At 42.9% G+C, this 26,917-nt stretch overlaps 1 protein-coding gene across 4 annotated transcripts in view; it reads left to right on the forward strand.

Moving 5' to 3' along the window:
• Positions 1-26,917, forward strand: part of GPR143 (G protein-coupled receptor 143) — a 367,151-nt gene that overhangs the window by 36,814 nt on the left and 303,420 nt on the right. For all 4 annotated transcript variants that reach the window (XM_078657595.1, XM_078657596.1, XM_078657597.1 and 1 more), the window contains exon 3: positions 4,692-4,786. In XM_078657595.1, coding sequence (XP_078513721.1) covers positions 4,692-4,786 — 95 coding nt within the window. The remainder of the gene's footprint in view (positions 1-4,691; positions 4,787-26,917) is intronic.

Consider the following 26,917-nt stretch of genomic DNA (forward strand, 5'->3'; position numbering starts at 1 on the left):
CATGCCGTGGTTGGCTAAAAGTATAGATCTGGAGGTTGAGAAGGATACATCTTGCTCCTGGTGGAGTCTTCACCTGCAATTTCTGCTTGATGTAAAGATGATAAAGAACTCTGCTGTCTATGTGTCTTCCCTGAGTTCCATATGACACCTCAGTAACTTGTGTTTCAACACTGGAGAAGAGGATACATGAGCATAAGCTGTTAAATCATGAGTAGGGCTCCTGGTTTTATGGTATTTTTTTTTTAACATTTCCGTTTATATTTATCTGTATTTATTTTTTGGCCACCTTATTGGTATTTATCCATATTTATTTTGTGTTTTGAGAATAAATGGGTAGTAAAATGGTAAATTTCCACATTTATTTAACTGATAAACATGCACTCATACTTTGATGCATGTCGCACTTTAGCACATTAAGCTGCCAAATATAACAAAACACTACACCCTCATGTAAATATTGCATTATATATAAATATATGTTAAGTAATGTCTGTATTTAAGGAAATCTCATCCTGTTTTTTAGGTCGAGCCTGGGCAGTGCATGCGTTGCTTAGCAAGGCATGCTGTATTAAGGTATGGAAGTGGAACTCCTCCCACTCTCCGCCCAGTTTTGTCATTGGCTTCTGTGATTGTCCATTGTAAGCTGTGGCTTTTCATTAGTCAACTGACTTAGTAGTCCCTCCTTAGTACCAGCTTCTCCTATTTTGTAACCTCTCATGAGGACACCCCCTTTTACGTGTTGTGTTGCTCGGTAGGCTTTAATTACAGCCTCCAAGCACTATTTTCTCAAAGAGCTTTGCCCTGCATGCTGTTGCCAGCAGGAAAAGGCAGGACACGCTCTCTCCTAATGCATTTGCAATTGCTCAAACTATTGGTATTGTAAATGACAATGCCTTTTATATCTCGGTTTTAAAAAAAAAGCAAACCCAAAGGGGATGATGGACGGAGTGTTGAACATTGCAAGCACTCACCCCCAGTCAACTGATCTGGGTTGAATCCATCATCATTCTTTAGCTCACTCTGCCACCCCAGTTCAGACATGGCGATATGCAAATCAGTCTGACCCTGTGCCTAATGGGAACAGTCCAGCCCGAACTGCCCATCCATGTCTTCCCTGGACCGGAAACAAGCATCCTGGGACCGGTTTCTGGCTAATCAGCCGTCATCAGCCAGGCCAGCTTGAATCCAGTGGCAAAGTGAGCAAGGGACCTACGTCTGGTCATAAATAAAAGGCATTCTTATTTACAATCCCAATAGCTCAAACTCTCGAAAATGCAAGACCTATTGCATTGCCAATGTTTGTTTTAACTTCCCATGCTTTTTATCTGCTCAGCTGTTGATTTGGAATTTATGAAGAACAGCATGGTGAGACACTCACAAGGAGCAGCGTTTTCTGTATATTTCCGCCTTTAAAAAATAAGTACTGGTAGAAAACATTGTTTACTGTCTGAATGTATCTGTAAAAATCAGTAAAAACTGAAAACTGGAAGACTTGATTAAGAGCCAGTGGATAATCATCCCACAAATAGACAATAATGGCATGACAACGTGCGAATACCATCCTGTATAAAAATGTTATGTACAAAGAGTCCGCGATTCGCAATTAGCCATGGACAGGTGAATAGAAAATGTGCCGCTGATTCTTGAGATTGAGAACATAGTTGACAAGTATGCAGGACGGGCCTCTCCAGTCTCCACCCATTTAGGCAGGAAATCAGGGGTTGGGAGGCGACCCAGGCGAACCTACATCAGCCTAATAAGCACTGGTGACTGTCGTATCGTGGCCTGGGGCGATATATATAAAGACACCTGGAGGCACAGTTACGTTAGTGGCCAGCTCCAACCCGAGCCACGCTCAGAGCCCAAGGCTATTTATTTAGGACATCACTTCATGCCGGCATACGCCGCACCGACTCATTAACTTACACTTAAAGGGGGGAATGGTCTAACAGGACCACCTCCAGCACTGTGAGAGACGTGGCAGTTTCCACTGTCCTCACAACATTACAGTGACTTCTATAAGAATTTATTACAAGCCATGCGTGATTTGTTTTAGTGAAATTATTTTTATCTGTGGTGAAGGAAGTTCCTGTTGTCTCTTTGTTTATCATTTTCTTGAACAGAGCATGTGATACGTGCTGCTTGACCCTCGACTCCTGCCTGTTGCAGACTGACATTCAAGGCATTAGTGCAGGCCTTATTCTTTTTAAGTTGAGCAGGATTCATTTCCTTCCAAATGAGAGACTTCACTGTACTTTTTGTTGTACTTAGCGTGTGCGTATATTTTAGAAAAGCGGCACCAGTTGTTCAATTTGGTTGAATTCAAGCCTAATCCTTGTTGGGGATGAAATTTTAGGGCAAGTTAAGTAGGGAGCAGCGGGTTTTACTTGTATTTTTATTTAAAAAAATGCAAAATGTGTCCGGGAATGCCTCGGTGCCAAATGGTGCAACTGAGCGTAGCTTTTATTACTCTAGAAATTGGCGTAAGTGATGGATTCTTGATTGATTTCGGAAGCGATTGAATACCAAAGAGTATTGGTGTTGAAGATGCTCGGTCATCTTGTGGAATTGCAACTACTTGTATTCATTGTTTTTTGGTTAGCTGCCATTTTGTTTATTTTACACTAATTGTTGAGAGTATCTATTAATCTGTTATCCAACTCCAGTTTGGTTCAGGAGTACCCCGTTATCAGCATATTGCAGAGATGTGATTGGCTGAGAGCCTATTTTTGATGGATGTGAATCGGCTGCGTGCAAGTGGAGACTCAAGTCTGCCATTTTGAAGTAATTTACACTTAAAAAGCGAGCAAGTCACATCTACCTACAGACTTAAAGTACAAGTGACACATCACACATCTAATTGAGTGTGATGCCATCGCAGGGCCTAAAGAATATGATCACAACACCCAACCCTGATGGAACATCATTGTCTCCCCTTGCCAGACCGCACCATAGTCAAAACCAGCTGCATTATTTACAAAGCCATTACACCAAACACCCCTGCTTATCTGACAGACAAGCTCACCATCTCTGGTGGTTCTCTGCTCAACCACAGCAAAGACACCATCAGTCTGCAGACTAAAAAGTGTTAAAAAGTAAAGACAAAACAACAGGCCATTTCCATCTATGCACCCAGGATCTGGAACGATATTTCCGTATCCACCCAGGACCGCCACAATGCTACTCCAATTTAGTAAAGAGTTGAAGACTCACCTCTTTAAAGACACTTCATCACAATTCATTAATCATTCAAAACTCAGCTTCCTGTCTTACTACTCGCTGACTTCAAGCTTGCATTTGACAAATGTACAGCACCTCGTGGCCTTTTGGCTAGGATCGAACTGTAGAAATAGCTTATAAATACCTACATACATGCATCCTATTGTTGTACGTTTATTTGTCTGTTCCAAGAGGTATACTTCAGATATAATTGGTACATGCTTCTTACAGATACAGGCATACGGAGAATCTTAATGAAAATTCACAATTTGAATGATATCTTTTTAGAGACGTAATAGGGGCATTTTCGTCAGTTTATATCCCGTGTTTTAATCATGTCTTACCAAGTGTTAATATTTGATAAATGCAAAAGATTTGTTCCAGGGTAATTACTTTTTAGACCAGCTGATATTTGAATGGACACCCACACCACCACTGTTTGAAAATTTATATTGCCAAAGAATGTAATGATTTCTCAGTAGTAGAATTTGGCATTTAGGGCTTGATTCACAACTCTTTTTCTAAGGGTGGTTGCTCCTCTCTTATGTGTGATTTAGGTGTAACTCATACTTATGTCGGAAGTAAGACACACTTGCCCCAGAAAAACCTAATCAGCCTCTTACACCTCTTAGATATGTTAGATATTAATGTGAAATTATCTGTACTATACACCCATCTCCATATCCTGTTTTTTCGTAGTGGCTCATAATATAACCTCACGCCTCTAAATCAAAGAAAAAACAGGTAAGGTGAAATTTTCTGGTGTAACCTTCTAATGGCATGCTTAAGGGATAGGGCATTTTCCTTAGGCTAGGAGAGTATCATACATTTCTAAATGGAGCTAAAGACTCCCTGTCTCAAGCTTGAGAGGTGTCCCACCTGCGGGCTAATCTTATTAAGGACGGGATAGGGAAAAGAGCTGATCTTTACTGCTTTCCTCACCCCCCAGAGTCACTCCTGTTATCAGGCATCTCGGAAAAGGTTGAAAGGGTCATTTTATGTCAGTGTCTCAGGTGTACATCTGTAACTTTGGTAAAAGGTTCACAACTTTGCTACATTTATAAAATATTACTATTAATATTATTATTATTATTGTTATTATTACTATTGTTAGATCTTTGCTAAAAGCCGAGTGCTCTTTGATAGAACGAGAGGAGGAGCAAGAATGTAGCAAACTTTATAGTATATTTAAGAATTTCTGGTGTGACACGGTACAAGAAATATTTGTGAATGTGTACAAGAGATTGTCCAGCAATACCTACAATTTCTAAATATATTTTACACAGAAATGTCTGTTCTGGATTAGACCGTGAAAATGTCCAGTTTTCTTCCCTGCCCTAGATGTCTTGCGACAATGTTCTAATGAGAGAACAATTGGCCCAGAAATTGTATACAATTCAACATTTAACCTGAGTCTAGATATAGCAAATATTTTATGATTGCCAGTGACAAACATTGTTTCTCTTCTGCAGATGTGGATACAGCTGCTTTATAGTGCCTGCTTCTGGTGGTTGTTTTGCTATGCAGTAGATGCCTTCCTTGTGGTTAGAAGATCGGCAGGATTAAGGTACTACTATCATAAATTTGTTGCGCACATGTTTAAAATGAGATCATAGTATGCACAATTACCAAATGTGTTTCCGCTTCAAGACGTCTAATGTAGTTATTTGTTTTAATTTTCCAAGAAAATATCATACCAAAACACTTTACCAAATTTAGCAAAGGTAGGGTTAGAGTACCGGTTACCTTTAACATCTTTGCAGTGTGTGTGGGGGAGTATAGATATCGTACAGTAAGTAGCATAGGCCATATGAAAAATAAATTACAATGTACAGGTGCAAATTTGGAGGCAGAAGGCTGTTGATTTGCCCAGAGATTCCTTGGGAGGACCGCATGACTATCTAAAATGTCCAAATTAGATAAACCACTTAAGTCTATGGAGTGCAGATTTCATGGGTGAGGAGCGAGAAGGGCAGCAGTTTCTAACCAGGATATTATTCATGGTGATTTCGTTGTTAGATGAAGATGTTGGGGCACTAAAGATATTGCACAGGAAGGGAAGTAGATGCTGATGCCATAGTGTGTCAGACCAGGTCTGGGAACTTGAGCACAGACTGTTCTTGCAGAGAGACAAACTGCTTGATGGCGATAGCAAGTGGTTGGGGGAAATCAGGGAAGACTGAACTGTCTGCATGTAGCACAGTGATGATCGTATCTGTGCTGGGTGATGGAATACTGTGGTTAGATGCTATTGCAGGCAGGTGTGCTCAGGCTTTGGTTTTTATCAATGACTTGAAAGATTGAATGGGAATTGGGTCAAATTTAAATATTTGGAGGAGAGTGAAATGTCTGCAGTGGCAGAGAAATGTCAGTAAAACTGCGTTTGGTATGGAAATGAGGAGCAGCACTGTTAAGGAGTGTGACTGAAGAGATGAAGCAGCTGATCTCAGTTTGACAGAGTTCAATACAACTGGAGAGAGAAGGCCTTCCACTTGTGGATGGCTGTGAATGAGTTGTGGGTTGTGGATTGGAGGTGGGGAGTTAGTGTGAGAAAAGAGAAGAGCTTATGTGATCTAACGCCAGGGAATAGAAGAACCCAAGTGAGGAAGCTAGGGTCTCACAGACAATGGAACAAAGTGAAAAGATCTGAGGACTAAGGATTCATTTCTAGGGAAAACATACAGAGAGTAGAATGTTGGCAAGATAGAAAAATTCCAGAAGACAGAGACATGTCAGTTAGAAAATAAAACGAGAACTTGTGGTGTGGTGAGCTGTCAACCTCGAGGACAAAAGTGAGTGGCCAGATGTTTGTGGTAGTTAGAAGTACAAAATACAGAAGAAACATGTAGGAACATGAGGGTGGAGAGCTGGTGTGGTGTTGTTTGGTGAGGAAATTGGATAGAGCTGAGTAAACTCTATTGGCATTGGAATCCCAAGAGGTGATTTAGTAGGCTGTGGTCATGATGTGGGTACTGAACCAGATGAACACCAGTCATTTCACAGTGTTGGACAGGAATAGCAGCAGTGAGGCATGACAGAAACTTGAAAATCAGGGTAAGAAATGTAGATTTGGTGCAGAAGGGGGGGCTGCTTCTCATTCAAAGAAGATAACAAGGAGGAGCGATTAAATGACAAGTACAGTGGGGTGAGTGGGTGTATTGCTAGTCAGAACAAGAGGATATATGTTTCATGTACGGGCCTCTAAGGCTGGTGGTGAACAGGTTAGGCTGATTTATTCGTGGATGGAGATCAGAATTTCAAAGGAGGTAAAGCAGTGGATTAGTGAAAGAGCAGGAGAGAGGGGTTTGTGAATAGGGAAGAGAGGTACAAAAGGTGGTGTAAAGTAATGAGATCTTGAAGGAGCAGCAAAAGGAAAGTCATTGGCTATGAAAGAGACCGGGTATGGGTAGTTCCGCGTGGAAGAAGAGTAATTGAAGGGTTCATAACATTTTTAGACAATATGTGTGCAATGATATAACCCAGGGTCAAATTTTATCAGGGGGGATCGTTTGCATTTTGTAGGGAAAGTGCAGCAGGCAAATCCCCCACCTGCGCCCAACCAGGTAAGATCACTTGAGCAATAACCCGAAGCCTCGGCTTCCTCTGCCAAATCTAAAATTTGAGTGAGAGGGCCCACCACATAAAACAACTTACCCTGACAGGATCTCTAGGACCTGTTGATCCTCTTCTTGGAGCCCCTCAAGACATTTTACCATCGATCTACTTAGTAGACGCAACATTCCCTTCCAAGGAGAGATGTGAGACACCGCTTTCAGTTAGGCCCTGACCTGCTTATCCTCAACCTATACGCCACTGGGTGACTTTTTCTGCCGGATCACTCAAAGGACCTGGGGTAATAGAGGTCGTTCAGCTTAAACATATTCAATTATATTTGGGGATTCTGGAGCCAATTTTGAAGTATTTTGTCACTTCTAGGTTGGAATAGACCACCTTGGGTGGCAAAGGTTCAGTTCCTCACTAGAAGCCCTTCCTTCTGACCCTGTGTCAACCCTAAGACTCTCAAAGAGGGTGGAGCCCCAGCAGCCTCTGGTGCAAAGGATACAGTACCTGTGGGGCAGGAATGTTTGAGAAAGGCATCTCGCATATGCTCGAAGGTATCATGGGTGTCCGTCCTGGCTGGATTGGACTTTGCCCTTATCTTTTCAGAAGTTGAGGTTAGAGAGCTGGGCCCCTGGAGTTCAGGATTTAAAAGAACCTGAGTATCTTCCATCCTGTGGAGGATTTCAGGATGGGCTGCTGGAAGAAGCAGCAATTTTCTGTCCAGTGGCTGTAGGACTTCCAACACTGCCCTCTTAACAGAGGTTTCAATGACATCTGGAAAAGAGCTATCGGGTAAGAAGGAGTTCAACCCAACTTCCTTATTATTTTTTAAAATAGAGCCCCGGGAAGGTGCCGATCCCCGGGGGTGGGGAGGTGGGCCCCAGTGTTTCATTATCCAAGCCCCGGGGGGTGGCGGTCACCGGGATAGCATGGGGGGATTGGGACCCCCACACACTTATTTTTAAAGCCCCGGGGCTGTGTGGGGGCCGCAGTGCCCCAGCATACAATTAAATAAGCCCCGGAGAGGTGGTGGTCCCCGGGTGCCCCCGCAAATTGATTGCTGAGTGCCCCCGGGACTTATCCCACCCAGGGGGTTTCAAAAACAAAGCGCGAGAGCCTGCGCTTCCTTTTTTTTCTTCCAGATTTGCGCACCCAGCGTAAATTCCGACTATGTTTTTTTAAAAAAAATAAGCTTTTTTTGGCCGAGGGGTTCCTGTGGGACCGAGTCACAAGATGGCTGCCAAAACATTTTAGTTTGGAATGTTGGCAGACAATCAGAATTAAGCTTGTGCTCGGGAGGGTTTGTGACTCCTCCTCAGTGCTCAGATATCGAAACTGTTCTTTTTTTAATTTCTCAGAAACTAATGAACGGATTAACACCATTTAAAAAAAGTTTGCTTTCTCAACCAAGCGCTACCTTTTTGCCGAATTTGGTATAATTCCGAATTCCGTTCAGCAGTTCGGGGCAGTCTCCCAGGATGAAGAGAATCCAGAAACCTTTGTACTCTACAAAAACGAGACAGAAGAGACATGTCTACTAGGAGCATTAGCAAAGATTTATGAAGCCAAGAGAACTCACCAAACTTGACAAGCCAAGAAGTCCATCTTGGCGGATTCTGCAAGCCAAACATGGCAACACAAGTCCTACACAAAATCTACCTCGCCTTGATGAAGACCTTTGTCCATATTCATTGTTTTGGTCCCTACAACTGAAGGTCGAAATGCGCTGGCTCTCACCACCCAGAGATTTAGAGCAACTGTGAAAAACTATACCTAATTTCTAGGTGTCTTGAGTAGGATTCATCAAGCTCTAGACCGAAAGTTTGAAGGTAGACCTCTAACCTCTTCAGGACCTACAAAGTAAACAAAGTTGAGGACATTAATCAATCTAGCCTTCCATTAAGTTATAAACCAGTAGGATTTCAGTAGACTAGAAGCATTTTGTGCCTTGCAAATTTGTAAGAGTAGTCACAGTCCTTGTTGTTGTTGCTTATATGTGAGAACATTTGTTGTAAATAGCATATTTATGTAAGGTTACATATTTTGTATGTTGTATGTTTTTCAAATCGTTTTGAAAATAGCTCTTTGTTTGTCTAAAACATTGAGGTGTATGTCTAAATGTGTTTTGCAAGAGTTATCTCTTTTCAAAGATAAAAAAAGATTAGCTAATGATTCCAGCCCAGATGTAATAAAAAGGACAACTGAGGCATAATTAACAGTTTTATTGATGGTGTCAGAGGCATTTGTTTATTTTCATAACTGTATCAAACAGTTAAACAACAAAACAGCAGGGTAAGGAGGTTCAAAACAGACACTTAAGCTACAATATTCCCAAGAGGTACTTATCTTGCGGCCAGAGGAGAGGACCTCTCTGAGGAAGCTGTGGTTGTTATGAAATGTGTCCACTTCTCATGCTACAAGGTTTGGAACAAATGGTTCTGGCATTAGTAGTTTGATTTTCAATCTTGTTGATCTTTGTAAGAACACTGTTTTCTATTAATGATACTTTAAATAAAGCTGGAGTTGGGATAAAATATGTTTGGTGCATAATCCTTGCGTCTGATCCTGACATAGAACTTGTGCTCTTTTGAACAAGGATTTGGATCTTTGTCACATCAATACTTTGAGGCACTGTTAGGGACAAAGCACACACATTTTAGCCTGTTGAAGAAGCTGCTTAATTCTGGAAGGAAGAGCAAAATGCACAAGAGCCAGTGTAAACTGGGTAGAGCTATAGCTACAAATGCCTGCCTTCTTACAACTAACTTCCTACATTTTAGTGGTTGCTATGTTTGATTGCCCTTGCTGTACCACAAAACAGGTGGCCGGCTTCACCATATAAATATTAATGGGGGTAAATTAATGTGCATTCTTATATAGTTCTCACACATGCAAAATTATCACTAAGTGATGATATTAAATTTACCTGGTGAGGGGACTGCTGTGGAGACAGAATTAGAAAAGTGTAATGCTGATTTCAGAAGGGGAAGTGTTGAAAGACAATAACAAAGAAGTACATTTATTAAAATGTGAGATCACAATCAAAGAAATCTTTCTGTCCCCTTGTGAATATTTGTAGAGTGCGAGGATCTGGCATAAATATTTAGTTGAATGCATGTTAGAATATGTATTGATAAAATAGGAACAGGATCATTAATGCAATCCTGTCAGCCATTACTAACCAGTGCATTTTTACACAAATCATTGTGGCATCATTAAGTTTTCAAAGTTTTCTAACCAGCTGAGTAATGTATTTAGAGTTTGCTGTTGTTTTTCTGCCAATGCTCTTGTGCATTGTGTAATCATCAAGTGGGAATTCAATCAGGGTCTTTATAACCAACCATTGGATGTAAAGCTTTGAAGACAAAATGGAAGTGTTAGAAATTGGGTTGTTGGTTGAGGTGCGTGAAACCCTACTCAAGCTCCAGTCACAATCCTTGTCAGGATGAACCACAAATAGTCACTAAATTAACCTATGCTTAACCCTCTGGTAGCCTGGCACAAAAGCAGTCAGGCTTCTCTTAGAGTCATGTGTAAAGTATGGTATTTATGCAGCACTTAAACAGTAATAAAGTGAAAACACAACTCAAGAAAAAATCCCACACTAATTTAGAAACATAGAGTAAATCTTATTACATTTTCTGACACCAAAACAACAACCATCCAATCAGTGGAACCGGAGTTATGATTTTTTAAAGTTTAAAGTGAAGTATAACCCCTAAAAGATCAAAGTGCCAACCGCAAACATCTAGTCACGCAAAACAGTGGCAAAGTCATTAGTTAATGCCAATTGCAATGGTACGCGGTTCAAATACACAAAGTGGCTTGGAATCCGTCTCCACCTATCTTCGGAGTTTGGAGAATTTTTTAAGAAAGATGTCTGAGAAAGTAAAGCTCAGTGGGGTATGGCATCTGGCGGTGTCAGAGGAGAAGGCATCATTAAGCTGCTGGACAAAGTCACGGTGAAGATTAGTATATCCTGACCTAATCTCTTTTATGGAAGTAAAAACTCTCCGGTGAGATGACGCTGCAGGGTGTAGCCAACGAGGGCTCCTTTAGGCCAATGCTCTTTCTGTGAGGAGCCAATGTACAGGATCTGCTGCTGTGGAAAAGAACGTAGTGGAAGCTTCCGATGTCAGGCCCACCGATAATGCACTTTGGGCCAATTGATAATGAGGTGGGTCTTGGTCTCCTATCGGTTCTATGAGCACTTTTTGGCAGAATTTTTTTAAAGTCCCAAGTTTTTTATTTGGGCATTCTGGCCACCTTTAGCACAACTTCAAAGGGTCTAGAACTGAAGGGGTACCACTTGAAGGGTCAGGACTCGTTCAGGCTGTATCTAGATGCAGGTTCAAGATGGTTTGATCCTTTTCTGTCCTTGAGGCTCTGATCAGAAGGCAAGATAAATAGCACTATGAGTCACTATGGAAGTGTTAGGTTCATGTAGGAAAGGTGTTCTCAGACAGCAGGGCAGTTCTCTAAGGGCACACAGCCTACTTCAGGCAACATGGCAGTCCTTTTGGTGCAGGACGGCAGTCCTCTGAAGTATACAGCAGGCCACAGGCAGCAGGGCAGTACTCTGAGAGGTTTCCCACAGGTCCAGAAGGGAACTGAAGAGTTGAGTTTTAACCTGGTGCCAGCTTTGAAGTGGAATACATTTCTGGAGTTTTCCCCCCATAGAAGTGTCTGAAATTCCTATCTCCCAGCCCTGTTTCAAGGCTGTCTGCAGTCACAATAGGCTAGTGTGAAGTTCTTTGTGTGTGTGTTGCGGTAGGGTCTTTGAAGTGGAAATGGGGCTGAGCACAGCTCCCCACCCATTCTGCTGGATGGCCCATTGTGTGTTAGCAGATGTGGGGTCTTTGAAGTACAAATGGGGCTGTTCACAGTTCTGCCTCCATCCTACTTAGAGGGCCCATCTTGCCAACACCCAGACCCCCTATTGTGAGACTGTGAGGAATACACAAATTCTAACTGCACCTAGTCATGTGAACCAGTGTACAGGGACCAAAGGGTTAGGACAAGAAAAATGGCAACTTTTTAAAAGTGACATTTTCAGAATTATGACGTAAAATCTGACTTTACCAATAAAGAGGATTTAAAATTGCAAATCCTTAGACGCGAAACATGACATTTCTATCTTCTTCCAACAAAAAATCTCTCTTATTAAATGTAATTGGCTAACCTAATCTTATCCTATGGGAGAGGCTGGTCTCACAATAGTGAATAATGAATTTGTGAGTTTTTCACTACCAGAACATGCGAAACTTAAAAGTACATGGCCAACTTTTTTAAAACAATGCACCCTGCCCTATGGGATGCTTAGGGTTTACCTTACGGGGAACATATATGTAATAAAAATGGAGTTTGGGGACTGACAAGTGGTTATTTATCCTTAGTCGAATTGCCAGTTTAACATTTTATGCAGGCAGCAATGGTAGGCCTCAGACAAGTTTTAAGTGGGTACTTAAATATGTGGCACAATGAGTGGTGCATGCCCACTAGTAGCATTTAATATGCCAGCCCTGGGTATATGGTATACCACTTCACATGTACGTAACTTATAAGTAAACTGAACTACTTTTAAGATTTCACTAGTAAGTAAATTATAAGCAAATTGAACCACTTATAAGTAAACCATGTATAAGTAAATTAAATATACCAATCAGGGGTAAGCCAAATTTGCCATATTTTAGGGAGTGAGCACAAACACTTAAGCATTAATTAGCAGTGATAAAGGGCACAGAGTCTTAAGGCCAACAAAAACAAATTAAGCAAATCAGTAGGGGAGAAGACAAATGGTTTGGAGGAAGAGCTCCCTAAGGCTGACAGGTTTAACTGGTGGGCCCTCCTTAACTTTTACAATTTCGAAATTTCTGGACCTAATCAATTGAGTGCATTTGAGTATGTTTTGTAAGAAGCTCTCCCAGACTTTTAGTAATAGAGGCCAACAATCGGGCAAGAGTGATAAGTAAGTAAGTACTATTCAAAATAATTTTCACTATTTTCTGTGCTAAGTGAAGTAAAATAGCGTGGATCTGTAAATAAAAAATAAACAAAATGGACCATATGTTATTCAGCGCCGTACCAGATGCGTGTGCGTATGTCATCATGCATGTGCATGCCTGTTGAATGACATGGGCGTCAGTAGCAAAAAGAACAACTGATGGAAAGAATGATTAACAATGTCAAACATTCACCCCAGTACAGAGATATGGGCCTAAATCCATTGTTTTTTACTCCCCATGCCATTCCAGTTTAACCTCAGCCTTATGCAAATCAGTCTTGACCCTGCTTCCCATGGGAACATTCCAGCCCGAACTCCCAGGCCAGGTTTTCCTTGGACCGGAAACAGGCACTGTGGGACCAGTTTCGGGGTGTCACCCCTCATTAGCCAGGCTAGCTTGACTCGAGTGGCATGGAGAGCGCGGGACCCACGTTTGGCTTACTCGTGCCACTCGGGGGTGACAATTGCAAAAAGAACAATTGATGGACAGAATGCTGAACAATGTCAAACATTCACCCCAGTACAGAGATCTGGGCCTAAATCCTTCTTTTTTTTGCTCCCTATACCATTCCAGTTTAAATCCAGCCACATGCAAATCAGTCTTGACCCTTTTCCCCATGGGAACACTCTTGCCCGAACTGCATGCCAGGTCCTCCCTGGACCGGAAATAAGCATCCTGGGACTGGTTTCAGAGTTTCACCCCTCAACAGCCAGGCTAGCTTGACTCCAGTGGCATGGAGAACATAAAACCAACGTATGGGCATACCAGTTCCACTCAGGGTGACAAATGCAAAAAGAACAATTGATGTACAGAATATTGAACAATGTCATCAGTCACACCAGTACAGAGATCTGGGCCTAAATCCATTGTTGTTTTGCTCCCTATGCCATTCCAGTTTAAACCAAGCCATACGCCGATCAGTCTTGACCATGATCCCCATGGGAACAGTCCAGCCCGAACTGCCAGGCCAGGTCCTCCCTGGACCGGAAACAAGCATGATGGGACCAGTTTCGGGGTTTTAACCCTCATCAGCCAGTAGCAGCATGATTTTTCTTTTCCTTTTAAAAATTTATTTTTTGCTGAAGCTCTGCAGAATCTGCAAGAAGCTGCTTGCGTTTTATTGATGCTGGTTCACCAGAAAGCATTGGCAAAACCAATCTTTATCAAAATGGGTCCATGACATATCAGATCAACAATGCATAGATAATTGGTTGAGGCATCGTAACTTTGCGAATAGCTTAAGAAATATTTGTATTAATCACTGTGTTATATTAGGACTGCAATTCATGAACTGCGAGTAATCTGGTCCTAAAGGTGAGACCTATTGGATTTGCTAATGCTTGTTCTCATTATTTCCAAAGGTTTTCCATATTCATCCGACTGAATTCTGTGCATCTACCATTAGAATCTTCTATTACAGTTCAGCCCTTATATTCCCTACTTACGGGGTGTATATTGGTTAGAGCTCTAGTATCATATTCTGCTTCTCTTCTCAAACTTGACAGGAGGTTTTTTATGCCCATCAGGTCTTCATTAGCACCCTTTTAGGAGTCTCTTGTCTCTTTCATTACTCTTCTCCTAGTATGTGGTCTCCTAGATACGTTGTCCATTAGTCTATTGTGCCTTCCACCAATTCTAGCTGCAAATAGATTTCTTTAGTGCAGCTTGACACACTTTAAGGCACATCCAAACACTGGAAAGCAGAAATTGGAAGAGGAACCAGTAGCTCAACTCAAATAACTCAGTCTTGAATCTCTTTCTAAATGTCAAAAAAGAGAAAGTTTATGAAGACCTTTCGGCAAACTATAGCAGAGGAGAGCTGAATGAACTAAGGCATTTTTAACTCCACATCTCTTTTTATTATATGATAGAATAAGAAGGCCCCTGTCTTCAAAATGAAGTACCCTGATAGGTTGGTAAAAGACAATGTTACATTTGCAATATTGAGGTGCATTCTCGTGTAGGGCAAGCTTTGTCATTTACGAAATGTTGACCTTGATGCAAGCCTCAACATGCAACAAAACTAGATCTTGATCCTGTGCATTGTTTTAGGAACATTCTTAGAAATGTGTAAGGTGTAATTATGGAGCACCCGTAACTGCAGCAGAAAGTATTGAAGTAAACTAATATTCAGAGCATTGAAGTTGAACAATTATTGCCCTCTCAGTATATTAAATTCAGTTAGAAAAAGACTGGAATTCCTAAGTAGTTCGAGATGATAAGACATTCACCCGAGCATGCATATTCAATTTATATTCATATTCATATAACAATTCAATATTGTTCAATGCCTAAGTATCACCTTTGGCACAAATTGGAACAAGATGGGGTCTGGGGGTATGCTCCTATGCCGACGACACGCAACTCACAATCACACTGGGGAACGGGCATGAAGACAGAAAACTCAGACTTAACAACTGCCTAACAGAAATGGCTGGTTGGATGGCAAATCATTGCCTCAAGCTAAATGAAGACAAAACCGAGATTCTACTCTTCGGTGAAGCCAAACACATATGGGATAATTCATGGTGGCCCGCCACATTGGGAGATGCACCTGCACCCGAGCAGTCGGCTAAAAACCAAGGCATCACGATCGACGATACTCTATCCATGCAGGCCCACATCCGAACCCTATGCGGGAAAAGCTTTGCCACTCTGAAACTTCTGAGAAGGCTCTTCCCATGGATCCCCATGGAAAGCAAGAAATCAGTCACACAGGCCCTACTGGTCAGTAGGTTGGACTACGGCAATGCCCGCTTTGTGGGCATGCCAGACTACCTATTTAAAAGACTACAGGTAGTGCAGAATGCTGCAGCCAAGTTAGTATGCAATAAAGGCAAATACAGCTCTGCCAAAGAATGTCTAAAACAACTCCACTGGCTGCCCATGCGCCAAAGAGCCTGCTTCAAGCTCATCTGTCATGCCCATAGATCACTCAACAACACAGGCCCATTGATTCTTCAGGACAGAATACACTTCTACTCCCCCGCCACACCACTAAGATCACAACACCTCGCCCTTGCGAAAATAAAGAAAATAAAAAAGACCAAGGCAGGAGGACGTACCTTCTCCTACCTGGCGGCACGACAATGGAACGAACTTCCAGTGGAACTCAGACTAACCAATAACTACTTGGAACAACAAGAGAGTAAGGGAAGGGAAGGAGACGCTCCTATTCCCCTAGGGTAATCATACAAAAACAACAAAGGAGCGTCACAACTAGAGTGACTGTAAGACAAAAAAGTTAATTTGTCAGCAAATGAAGCCGGTACACTGTCTATGGCAGTTATAAATCAAAACCTTGATGGGTTTTTGAAGAAGGCCCTCATTCACCACTAGTTGGTGACATGCTTCATCATTGGGCCCCACCGGGAGTGACCGAATGCCACCCCAGTGTGCTGCGACGCCAGAATTACTGCGGAGCTGGTTCTGTGTTCGTGAAAGTGAATAAATTAAAATGTCGCAATTTGGTCAAAAATTTCTTTATTAGTTTTGCCAATTGGACAGAGTAAAAACAGTGGAAGGATAAAGGACCAGGATTATAAGTCCGAGGTTATCCTTAGGTGTAGTGATCAAGTCAACATGTTGCAGTGTGAAAAGGTGGGTGGATGAATGATGGATGGATGGATGGAAGGGTGGATGGATGAAGGATGGATGTATGGATGGAAGGAGGAAAGGGTGGATGGATGAAGGATGGATGGATGGATGTGTGAAAGTGTGGGTGGATGATTGATGGATGGATGGATGTGATGAGGCCTAACAGGCGCATTTATGGTTGTCAATATTTGTTGATGATGAGTAGTACCAGTTTCTAGATTCTTTTGTCGGAAGGGGGTCCTTACGCCTAAAAAGGTTTTACAAGGGGGTCTCGGCATCAAAAAGTTTGAAGACCTCTGATCTAAAATGTAATAAGCTATCTGTAAATCTTCATGAAAACGAATTGAAAGACTTCCAACAATTTTCTCTGGTGGAAACATCAAAGGTACAATAGAAGGCGCATCCTCAGTGACAACCTTAATGGGGTAATGTTTTCACCTTTTCTAATTTTACTCCTAAGTCAGAATTAAATGACATCATAGTCATTGGAAAAATAAGACTACCTAAATTGTTGAGCAGACAGGGCTCATGCTGACTTCAAAAACTGCAAGTTACAATGGTCTTTTAAGATCAGAACTGTATGTCGGACCCCCAACAGATATTGTCGGCATTCCTCACAAGTGGCCAACAACTCTCGATCTGATATTGAAGAGTTATACGCAGCATGGGATACCTTCTTTCAGAAGAAGTTGTGGTACCCCGTTCCAGGATGCCTTTGAGTCAACACTCTTCCTGCTACCACCTACATCCTCTGCCTCTAAAAAAAGGTTTACTGGTATCTGAATGATGCTGGATCTGTATACTAGTTATTTTTGTTTTCCATACTTGGGAAACATTCTCAGACTCATCAGTCCAAACAAAGCACACCATTCTCTTTAGCAGCTTAGTTATTGGGGGAAACAACTGCTGAAAAATGGTCAATAGCCTTTAGAAGTCTGTAAATCTCAGTAAACTCTGCACCTCCTTCAGTGTGGCGGGTGATTTGCAATCTGTTATCGCCCTGACTTTTTCCTGATCAATTGCAACTCCTAATGTTGACAGTACATAACCCACAAATTATACTGTAGTACTATGGTTACATAAAAAAATATTTTTGTCAGTTTGGCATACAAAAGATTATCTCATAAACATTCTAAAATTGACCTTAATATTTCACAGATTCTTCTTCTGAATTAAAATAATTCAATATGTCATCTAGATAGACAGCTGCACAGATGTCAAGGAATTCTCATATAACTTGGTTCATAAAGAACTGAAAAGCTGGGGGCATTACACAGTCCATAGGACATTATCAAATGCTCAAACAATCCAAATTAAGTTTGAACTTCATTTTTCACTTACTCACCTCACTCACCTGAATCAAATGTCAAGCCCCTCTCAGGTCTTGATTATCGCATTATGAAGTTGATAACAGTTGTGTGATTAACCATTGGAGTAATGATTTTGACAGTCATTCGGTTCAAAGCTCTTTTATCTGTGAAGTTCTTAACTTACCTCTTCATTGGGACAAAAAAAGAGTTGAAAAAGTAGGTGCATTTGAGTGACGTATGAAGCCAATCTCCAACAGTTCATTTAGATATTTTCTTAAATGTTAATTCTCCTTCTCAGTAAGGGCATAGACATTACTACACAGGATGGTGGATCCTGGTTGTACGTTAATGCAACAATCATATTCCCTATGCGGGGTAAAGGCGGTTGACTTAGCTTTATCAAAAACATCGAAGTTTATGATCTCTTCTTGTTTTTTAGTGTTATCGTCTGACAGGCTACTGTCTATGAAACTATTGGACCTGAAGTAAGTTTAGTTCGGTCAATTGCCCTTAAGCATACTGTATTTTCTTTAGATACAAAAGGTATCTGATCTGACTTAGCAAATGCAAAGTCCATAAAATCTCCTGTAACCCAAGAATCTATTAAATGCAACTATTGTCCACTACATAGTATTGCCTATAATCGATATAGAGACAGGTATAAACAATGTGGACAAGAATTGATCCCTAAATTTCACAACTCATGGGATGTCTGCAAGGTTTACTTACTCAGGAGTGTGACCTCTGCGCTATTATGTGGTTATGTTTCCCTGCTGATTTTGTGCTTCATTTTGTTATTTATTTTTTGGTTTTGTGGAACATGGTGGAAACAAATGCCCTTTAAAAAAAATCAAAATATAAAAACATCCCTGACCCCTTCTAGCTTCCCTTTCCCCTTTGGACAAAGAGGCACACAACCCTCCTATCTTGCATTGGTTTTGGTTTATCAGATTTAAAATAAGTCTCTGTTTTCTCTTCTTTCTCCTTGACAGAAATCACCTTTACCCCTCTTTCTTGTTTCACTTATTTTTTCTCTATGTGACACAGTAATCTAGCTTAATTTCCTAATTACTCAATTGTATGGTAATTCTACTTTTTGAGCCAGCCTATATTTCAGTTCTTCTAACTTCAAAGAAAAAAGAAGCCTTCTTACACTCAGCCATTCTGATTCGGCAATAATTCGATTACTTTCTAGAAGGTATAGGATTAGGTCACTATTTCCCTTCTTAAGTTGAAACCGTTCTGTGTCAGCTGGCTGGACAAAAGTGTTTTGAAAAGAGTGTTTTTAATCCACTCTTGAAATGCTCAAAGTTGTACAACAGAAGATCATTCCTCTTGACTATAGGAACAGACCAAGAAGCTGCCAGTTAACATGCTGTACTAAATACCTAGGTTGACAGAAACAGAACTCACAGAAATATCATGAATTGAACCCTCACAGGAAAGGGCCACTCAGCCAGTGAACAATCTTGATGCATTATTGACTCCTAAGATCAATTCATCGTTGCTTGATCAGAGAGGGACAATTGAAACTGACTGAGAGGGTGACAGAAACTGAATCGAGAGTTTAGCAGAACAAGTAGCATTTTTAGAAGAAGAACAGAGGACTCAGAAAGCAGAATTAGAAGCAGTAATACATGCATGATTGGAATGCTGGAAGGGGCAGAAGGCAAAGCCTCAGTGCCCTTCAAGGAAAACTGGATCATCAACAGGTGGCTTTGCACAGCTTATACCCTTTCCTCTCTATAGTTAGAGCACACAGGATGCCAACTGTTTATTTAGAGGATTTGTAATGAGCACATATTCCCTAAGGGGTTTTCTTGGCACAGAGCAGACGTAGGGGAGATATCGGAAAGGTAATCTACATAGCGAGTGGGAAGAGCCAGGTCTTTAAAACCCTATGAAAATCAAGAAGGGACTTTTCTCTGGCCAAACAGGAGTCATGTTAATAGACAAGAAGAGGGAGCAACAGCCACAGAGGAATACTCTGTATACAAACTTTTTGACCGCTGACAAAATGAGCAAATCAACACTTTGCAAATCTCCAAGATACATTCCCCACTAAATCTGAAAGTGTGAATGTTTAGCACGGATGGAAAGTTCAGGTATGTTTGCACATGTCTGAGGGATTTTAAACTGTGGTGAATCTGGAATTCCTTTTATGCCCAAGACACAAAAAACAATTGTTAAAGTAACTTTATAATTATGTGTGACAAAAAGATATGATTTTGTTTAAAATAAACCTCAGACATTCACTGAACAACTGAAGTATAAAGTAACATTATAGTTAGATGAATATGTTAGTGGCAACATTAACATTTTGAACTAAAAACTCCACGGAAATTCACAAGCTATAGATAGCAGAGCTAGCTATACCTTACGCCCCTTCCATGCCCTGCTTATGATCTCAAATATTACATCACTCGTGACAAGGTCTATAACATCATATGTGACATCATTGACAACATCTCAGATGTCACAGACATATTCACCTAATTTCTAGTTTACTTTAACCCTTGATTTTTTCAATGCATTTCTAAGGTTGTTTTAAAAAACAAAAATGATCTTTTTATCACACCTAACTATAATGCTACTTTAACCCTTTGTTTTTTTCAGTGAACAGATAGGTAAGATAAATTAGATAGATAAGATATATTAGATACATAGATAGATAGATAGATAGATCTTAGGTTTAAGGCATAATTTGTATTTTAGGTTATAGTTACTTAACAATACTTACATGCGAGGTCATGAGATGCCCACTGTAGAAGTAGAAAAACTCACTTACAATGTATTGGCTCCAGATTAAGTGACTCCCGATGTAGAAACTCCCAAAGGAGTGTCCTTGATGTAGTTCACTCTTTGCCATGGTTGTTTTGCCGGAGGTAGATGACTTTCCCACATAATGGTAATTGAAAGGTGGAGTTCGTCACTAGTTTGTTATTTTGCTTGAAGATGCTACCCAAATTTCTTTTATTTTGGGAGCAAGAACCAGAGTTTGTGACCATCCAAAGCAGATGGCGGAGAGACCAGTAGCCATTACTCGGGTGGTTGGATGCTGGGCTGTCATTATGTCAAACTAGAGATATTGGATCAGAGGTGACAAGTGTATGTTTTTTGACTTACCGAATTGGGAAAAGTGACATTGTGCCCTATTTACATAAAAAAATATTTTTGGTGTTTCTGCAAGCCATTAATTTGACTTTGTTTCTTCTATCTTCATTTCATTAGTTTCTCACATAACAAAGTAATCAGCCCCGGGGTGAATCGTTCGTTATTTGCTTAGGTGTATTTACTGGATCATGAGATGATTAACATACCGTTTTGTTTTCAGGTGGTGTCAGCTGCTAAGCGAGCAGCCAATGTTTGTGGTTCAAGTGTCTCTACTATTCGTTGTGCAATGGGGACTTGAGAATACATACAAACAATGCCTAGATTGTTTTGCTAGATTAAGCGCCTTTACTACTGTGCTGTGTGCCCATTTATAACCTTTAAACTGCTGAGTTTGCTGGTAGAATGATAGTGCTGTGTTAAATACTGCAAAAGAGTATTGGGATTTTGCATGGATTGACTGCCCAATGGAGTCTGTGACAGCAGTTTCCATCACTCCTGCAATGAGCGTGAAGAAGAAAGCACTCCCAGGCATTCTTAAGCCGTAAAACTGCTTTATTGGAGAGCAAGCTGGGCGTGTCAATTACTTCATCCTTTGGCTTCTTGCCATACAAACTAGAATGCTGTAAACAGTGAACTAAACAATAACCAACGAGCTCATCCCACCTCCCCTAAACAGTTCTGCTTTCTTTAAATACCCCTCTTGTCCGTCCTCTGTACCATATCTACCCTTATGGAATCCTGAGGCTCCTCTGGCTTTTCCCCTGGCCTCCTCTGCTTTTCCCACTTGGCAGGCTCGGCTACCCATGGACCAAGCCGCCCATCCTTCTGTTCACTCCTAAATTTTTAACCTTCCCTTGGACTCTTCCCTGATACCCCAAATCCCATTGTGCTTTCCCTTCTGACCACCACCAGAAGGACCCGTCACTTGAGGTGTTTCTTCTTCTCCCCAGGGAGCTGACCAGAGAAGTTCATTTTCCATCCTTCAGAGTAAATGTTAAATGTTAAATGTTGTATACTTGTAAAGCGCACAGCTGCCCCAGCAAAGGGGCGTCCCGGCGCTGTATACCGCTGGGAAACCCGTCCTGGCTTTCCCTGTGGGATGGTCCCTACTGGGAATCCCCAAGGTGGAGCCAGGCATCCCCGGTGTTGATGGGGCCGTTGTGGAGATTAGGCAAGCTAATGCCCAGAGTTGCCGAGTGGGACCCCAGGTTAGAGTAGGCACCGAGGCGAGAATTGTCGAGTTCGCTGACCCTGGTCCACGACCCTGCCGCGTCGGGAATTGAACCCTGGTCCCAGGCCGACTTCTGCTCCCGGGTCTGCCGTCTCTAACCAGTGAGCCACACCACTCCACAGTACCTAAATGGTGCATTAGTCCACCTATGTATCATGCGTTCCCCAGTGAACCCATCCTCCTGAAACAACCCCTGCTTCTCATCCACAATTTATGGATGTTTTAAAACTTAAAATCCTTCTGTCCTGCAAAACCACAGAAGTTCCCTATTTTCTTAACTCCCGTCTCCATTGATGGCTGCTGGATTTTTTGCCCCTGTCAAACCCTCCTTGGAAGCATTGGCTCTACTACAGTTGAGCCTCTTGTCACCACTTCTTCACCAGTGTCAAATCCCATTTTATAATTTTTAAGAGTTGTAGACCCATAATCTGCGCAAGATCATTCTCACCCACATGTGTAATCAACACATCAGTTTATCACAACTTCTTGATTTCTTGTAATCCTGACATCAGCTGCTCCCATTGTATCCCCTCTTGCAAACTATCTCACTATGTCCTTGACAAGTCCAATCTCAGTTATATTCCTTGTTGTAGAGATTCCGGTTGCACTCCAGCCCAATGAATCATGGAGTGTCTGCATATCCATAGTCCCTCCTTCCGGTTAACTATCCATTGCTCATCTGCAGAGTGAGAGAAACTATGTATATACCATAGGCTTTATAGTCGCACATGCCCTCACATGGAGTCACACATCCACCTCCTCAAAGGTTTACAGTCCTGCTTATCCATCCATTTCTGAAATCCCACCGTTGCTGCACCTATCCTGAAAGATTGGGTTCCAAAGTCTGTGTCTTCTAAACTTCTGCTCTTTAAGCAAGGTGGTCAAAAGACATCCAGTACTTTCCTACTTATATCCTCATGTACATATAATGGTTACTTTTCCTGTCTTCTTTTTTCAACAGTTTTTTCAATACCCTCACAGGGCATGTCAAAAACGGGCTTTACTTATTGACACTCATGTGCCCTTCGTTCTTGGATCTGTTTTACTCAAGTGTAGCTATAACTCAACCCTTTGTCACTGCACATCTTCCCTTTGAATTCCCCAAAGGCCCTTGAACTAGCTACCTCAGAGCCCCTCAAAGTCACGAAAAACATTAATGTAAAAACTGAACAGAACAGAGAGAATTCCCAAGGGGATACACATGCGTCTCTCCCGAACCACCACCACCTCCAAAATGTCTTCTGTTATAGGTCTCACCTTATCTTTTGCCTTTCCATGTTTTCTTGCCCAACTTTCCAGAATCATCCTTACCAATTTTCTTTTCCCAGGTTCATTACACCGAAAGCACTAGCCATAAGAATACCTGCCATTTTCCCAGCTGTGGTAACCCGAAGAGCAACCCTTGTCTGTTAGTGCTACAACACAGTGAACTAATTCTTCTTGTCTTAATCTTTTTTCTTTAAAACAAATTATATTTGTCAAAACATCACATATGACGCAGAGCTCTGTGACCCAGAAGCTGCTGCTACATCAATACACATCAATTGAATTTTCATGTTTTTTCACGAGAAAATAAAGAGAAATACAAATAGAATCTGAACCCTAGAACTGTAATACCCCTAACCCACCCCCAGCGCACTGTCGACCATACCAGAGCAACACATCATATCGCTGACTGCAATTGTACAACTGTAACACATCAGGACCTACAAGGCAGCTATCCTGCCGAACATCCATAGGAAAGGAGTTGAAAAGAACAAAAGAGAAAAAAAAATAATAACGACAAGTGGGGAGGTCATTCTGGGTCTCGGTGCTGGGCCACCTGTGTCGGCTTGAGCTCCAGCCCACGATAGTCCGCCCAACACTTACAGATCTTAAAATGCTTTCGGGGGCACCCCCTGGCCACAAAGATTGGGGTCTCTAGACCCATACAGAAATCCAGACAATTTTTCCAGGCAGAGACAGAGGCCGCCACCCCTGTCTTCCAAGCTCTAGCAATATCCCTTTTCGCCAGGGTAAATCCCAGAAGCATGAGATGGCGCTTGTAAATGTTGCCCCGATCCCTTCCATAACATGCAGGAGGACTAGCTTCGATGAGGTTTGGAAGGTCCCACCCCAGCACTTCAGAGAGGCAGGCCAGCACCCCCCTCCAGAATCGTGCTAAAGCAAAGCAGTGCCAGACAGTACGCAACAGGTTTCCCTCCTCATGTTCACATCGGAGACACACTGGGGAGGCCACCAAACCCGCCCTCCAAAGCCTAACCCTCGTATAATATACCCGGTGTAGGTACTTGAACTGGATAAGCCGTAGGCTCATGGCGATTGCCGCCCCACGTGGAGAGGTCAACGCCTCCGTCCAGTCTTCCTCTTCCATCCGACCAACGTCGCCTTCCCAAGTCTCCCTCAGGTGCTGTAGTGATGGGGAGCAGTGCGTAACTAGGGACTGATACATTTTAGAAATCTTATGGTCATAGAGGTCCCCCATAAACACCTTGGCCTCCACCGGACTGAACTCTGCCAGTGTCTCCAACCCCTCCAAGCTAGGGGAAAGAGCATGGCGGAATTGTAGACACTAAAGAAATTGGGTTTTCGGCATCTGGAAGTCTTTCTGGATATCCCGGAAGGATTTCAAAACCAGTCCCCACATGACGTCACCCAGGGTAGAGATCCCAATGTTATCCCAGTCGCGGAATCCTGACACAGCTGCCAAGTGTGGTAGGCGTCCATTATGCCAAAGAGGGGTTTCCCGGGTCAGTCTGTTCCCCCAACCCATCCTCCGTAACGCCTGCCTCCAGATCTGGAAGACATTCTGCGTGGCAGACGGTAGGGAGCGTCTTAACGGGGCAGAGTAGAGAATGGTATGTAAGGTGTGTTCACCCATGCACCGACGTTCGACAGCGTATGCTGGGTCCGTCCTGTCCCCATACCACCATTCGTTCAGGACGAGAAAGTGCGATGCCATATAGTAGGACAACATATCTGAGGTCGCAATCCTCCACAGTACGTGGACAGAAAACAAGTCCACAGCGCCACCCTTGCAGCCCCACCATCCCAGAGAAACTGACCCAGTGCTGCATTGACCTGATGGAACCACCTAGGGGGAATCGGGTACAGATGATTCTGCAATTGATACAGTAGGCTTGGGAGCGAGACCATCTTAAAAATGGCCGACCAGCCATAAATAGACAAGGGAATGTGAGACCAGGTCTTAATATCTTCACGCACACGATCCCATACAGGCACCAAGTTCCGATCCCAGGACGTAACGGGATAATCCTATAGGAATACCCCCAGATATTTCATCCCCCCATTAACCACACGAACTGAAGATTCCCAGGAGCCCAGCTCGCTCCCACAACCCAAGACCCAAAGGATGGACCTTCAAGGGTTCATGGAGAGGCCTGAGGTTTCCCCAAAGACCTGCATTATGCACAGCAGCGGTGGTCCCGTCCTATCCAAATTAGTGAGGAAGAACAGTACATCATCGGCACTTAACGCAATACGGTCGGACAGTCCGTTCGCCCATTCGAGACCGGTATCTTGAGGGTCAATCTGCACAAATAGGGGGACAACGGACAACGGACACCCCTGTCTGGTGCCCCGTCCAATAGAAAATGTAGAGGAGACGGAGCCCGCCCCGCGCACGGATCCAATTAAGTCTGCAGGGTTAAATACGACAAAAAACGAGGTCCTATGTTCAACCTATGCAATAGTGCAAATAGATATACCAAGCTTAGGGAGTCAAATGCCCTGTCCATATCTGCTAGCAAGAGCGCCGCCCGTTCCCCCAGACCCTGAATGGTCGCAACCGCAACATGCGCCAGCCGAATATTGTGGTGGGTCGCCCGTTGGGGCATAAACCCAGCCTGATCCGGATATACTAACAAGGCTGTATGGGGTCGGAGACGATTTGCCAACACCTTGGCCAGAATCTTGGCCTTGACGTTCAGGAGGGAGATAGGGCGATACGAGACATGATGTTCAGGGGGGTCTGCCCGGCTTGTGGAACACTATCACTTCTGCATGTCTCCAATCACTGGGCAGGCTACCCTGTTCCCTGGCCACCTCCACCACCTTAGGATAGTGGGGACCCAGCTGCAGGAAATATCTTTTGAAGAATTCGTACGGGAAACCATTTGGACCAGAGGCCTGAGTCAACTCCCCCAGGGCAGCTCCCAGCTCGTCTTCCGTAAGCGGGCGATCTAATTCCACATGTACTTCATCGGAAAGGGCCTTGGGTGGGAGGTCATCTAAAAAACGACCGATTACTTCCGCCGATAAGCATTCCTTAGGGGCGTACAGCTCAGCATAAGGCATTACAAAGATCTCAGCAATAGCTGATGAATCGGAAATGGGTGTTCCTTCCGGTCCCACAACGCCCGGAGAGCCTGAGGGCGAAGTGACCCCTCACATAGTCTATGCAGCAGCTTGCTGGATTTATTCCCCTACTGATAAATCCTACTACGGGTTGCCAGCCACTCCTGACGGGCCTCATCCAGGAAAAGATACGAATAGTCCTGCTGCGCCAGAAGCAACTGGCGGCGAACCAGTCGCCCCCCCTTTTCTCTGCTGTGCGCCTCTTGCCTGAGAATATCGGCCTCTGCCCGCACGATGGCCTCCCTAAGCGATTTGAGGGCTGCTGCACAGAAAGAAATATCGATTCCACAAATGGTGGGCTTCATTGCTTCCCACAAAGGCGCTGCCCCTTGGACCGAGCCAACATTAAATGGCAAATACTGATCAATGGCATCCTCCAATCGTTCCCTATAGTCCTCCTTCTGGAGATTCCAGGCAGAGAGGCGCCACCTGAAGGGCCCATGGGCCCTTCCCGCCCATATAGTGATGGCCACAGGTGAGTGATCAGCCTCCACCACCCTGCT

This window comes from Lissotriton helveticus, chromosome 8 (assembly GCF_964261635.1).
Source record: "Lissotriton helveticus chromosome 8, aLisHel1.1, whole genome shotgun sequence".
NCBI lineage: Eukaryota > Metazoa > Chordata > Amphibia > Caudata > Salamandridae > Lissotriton > Lissotriton helveticus.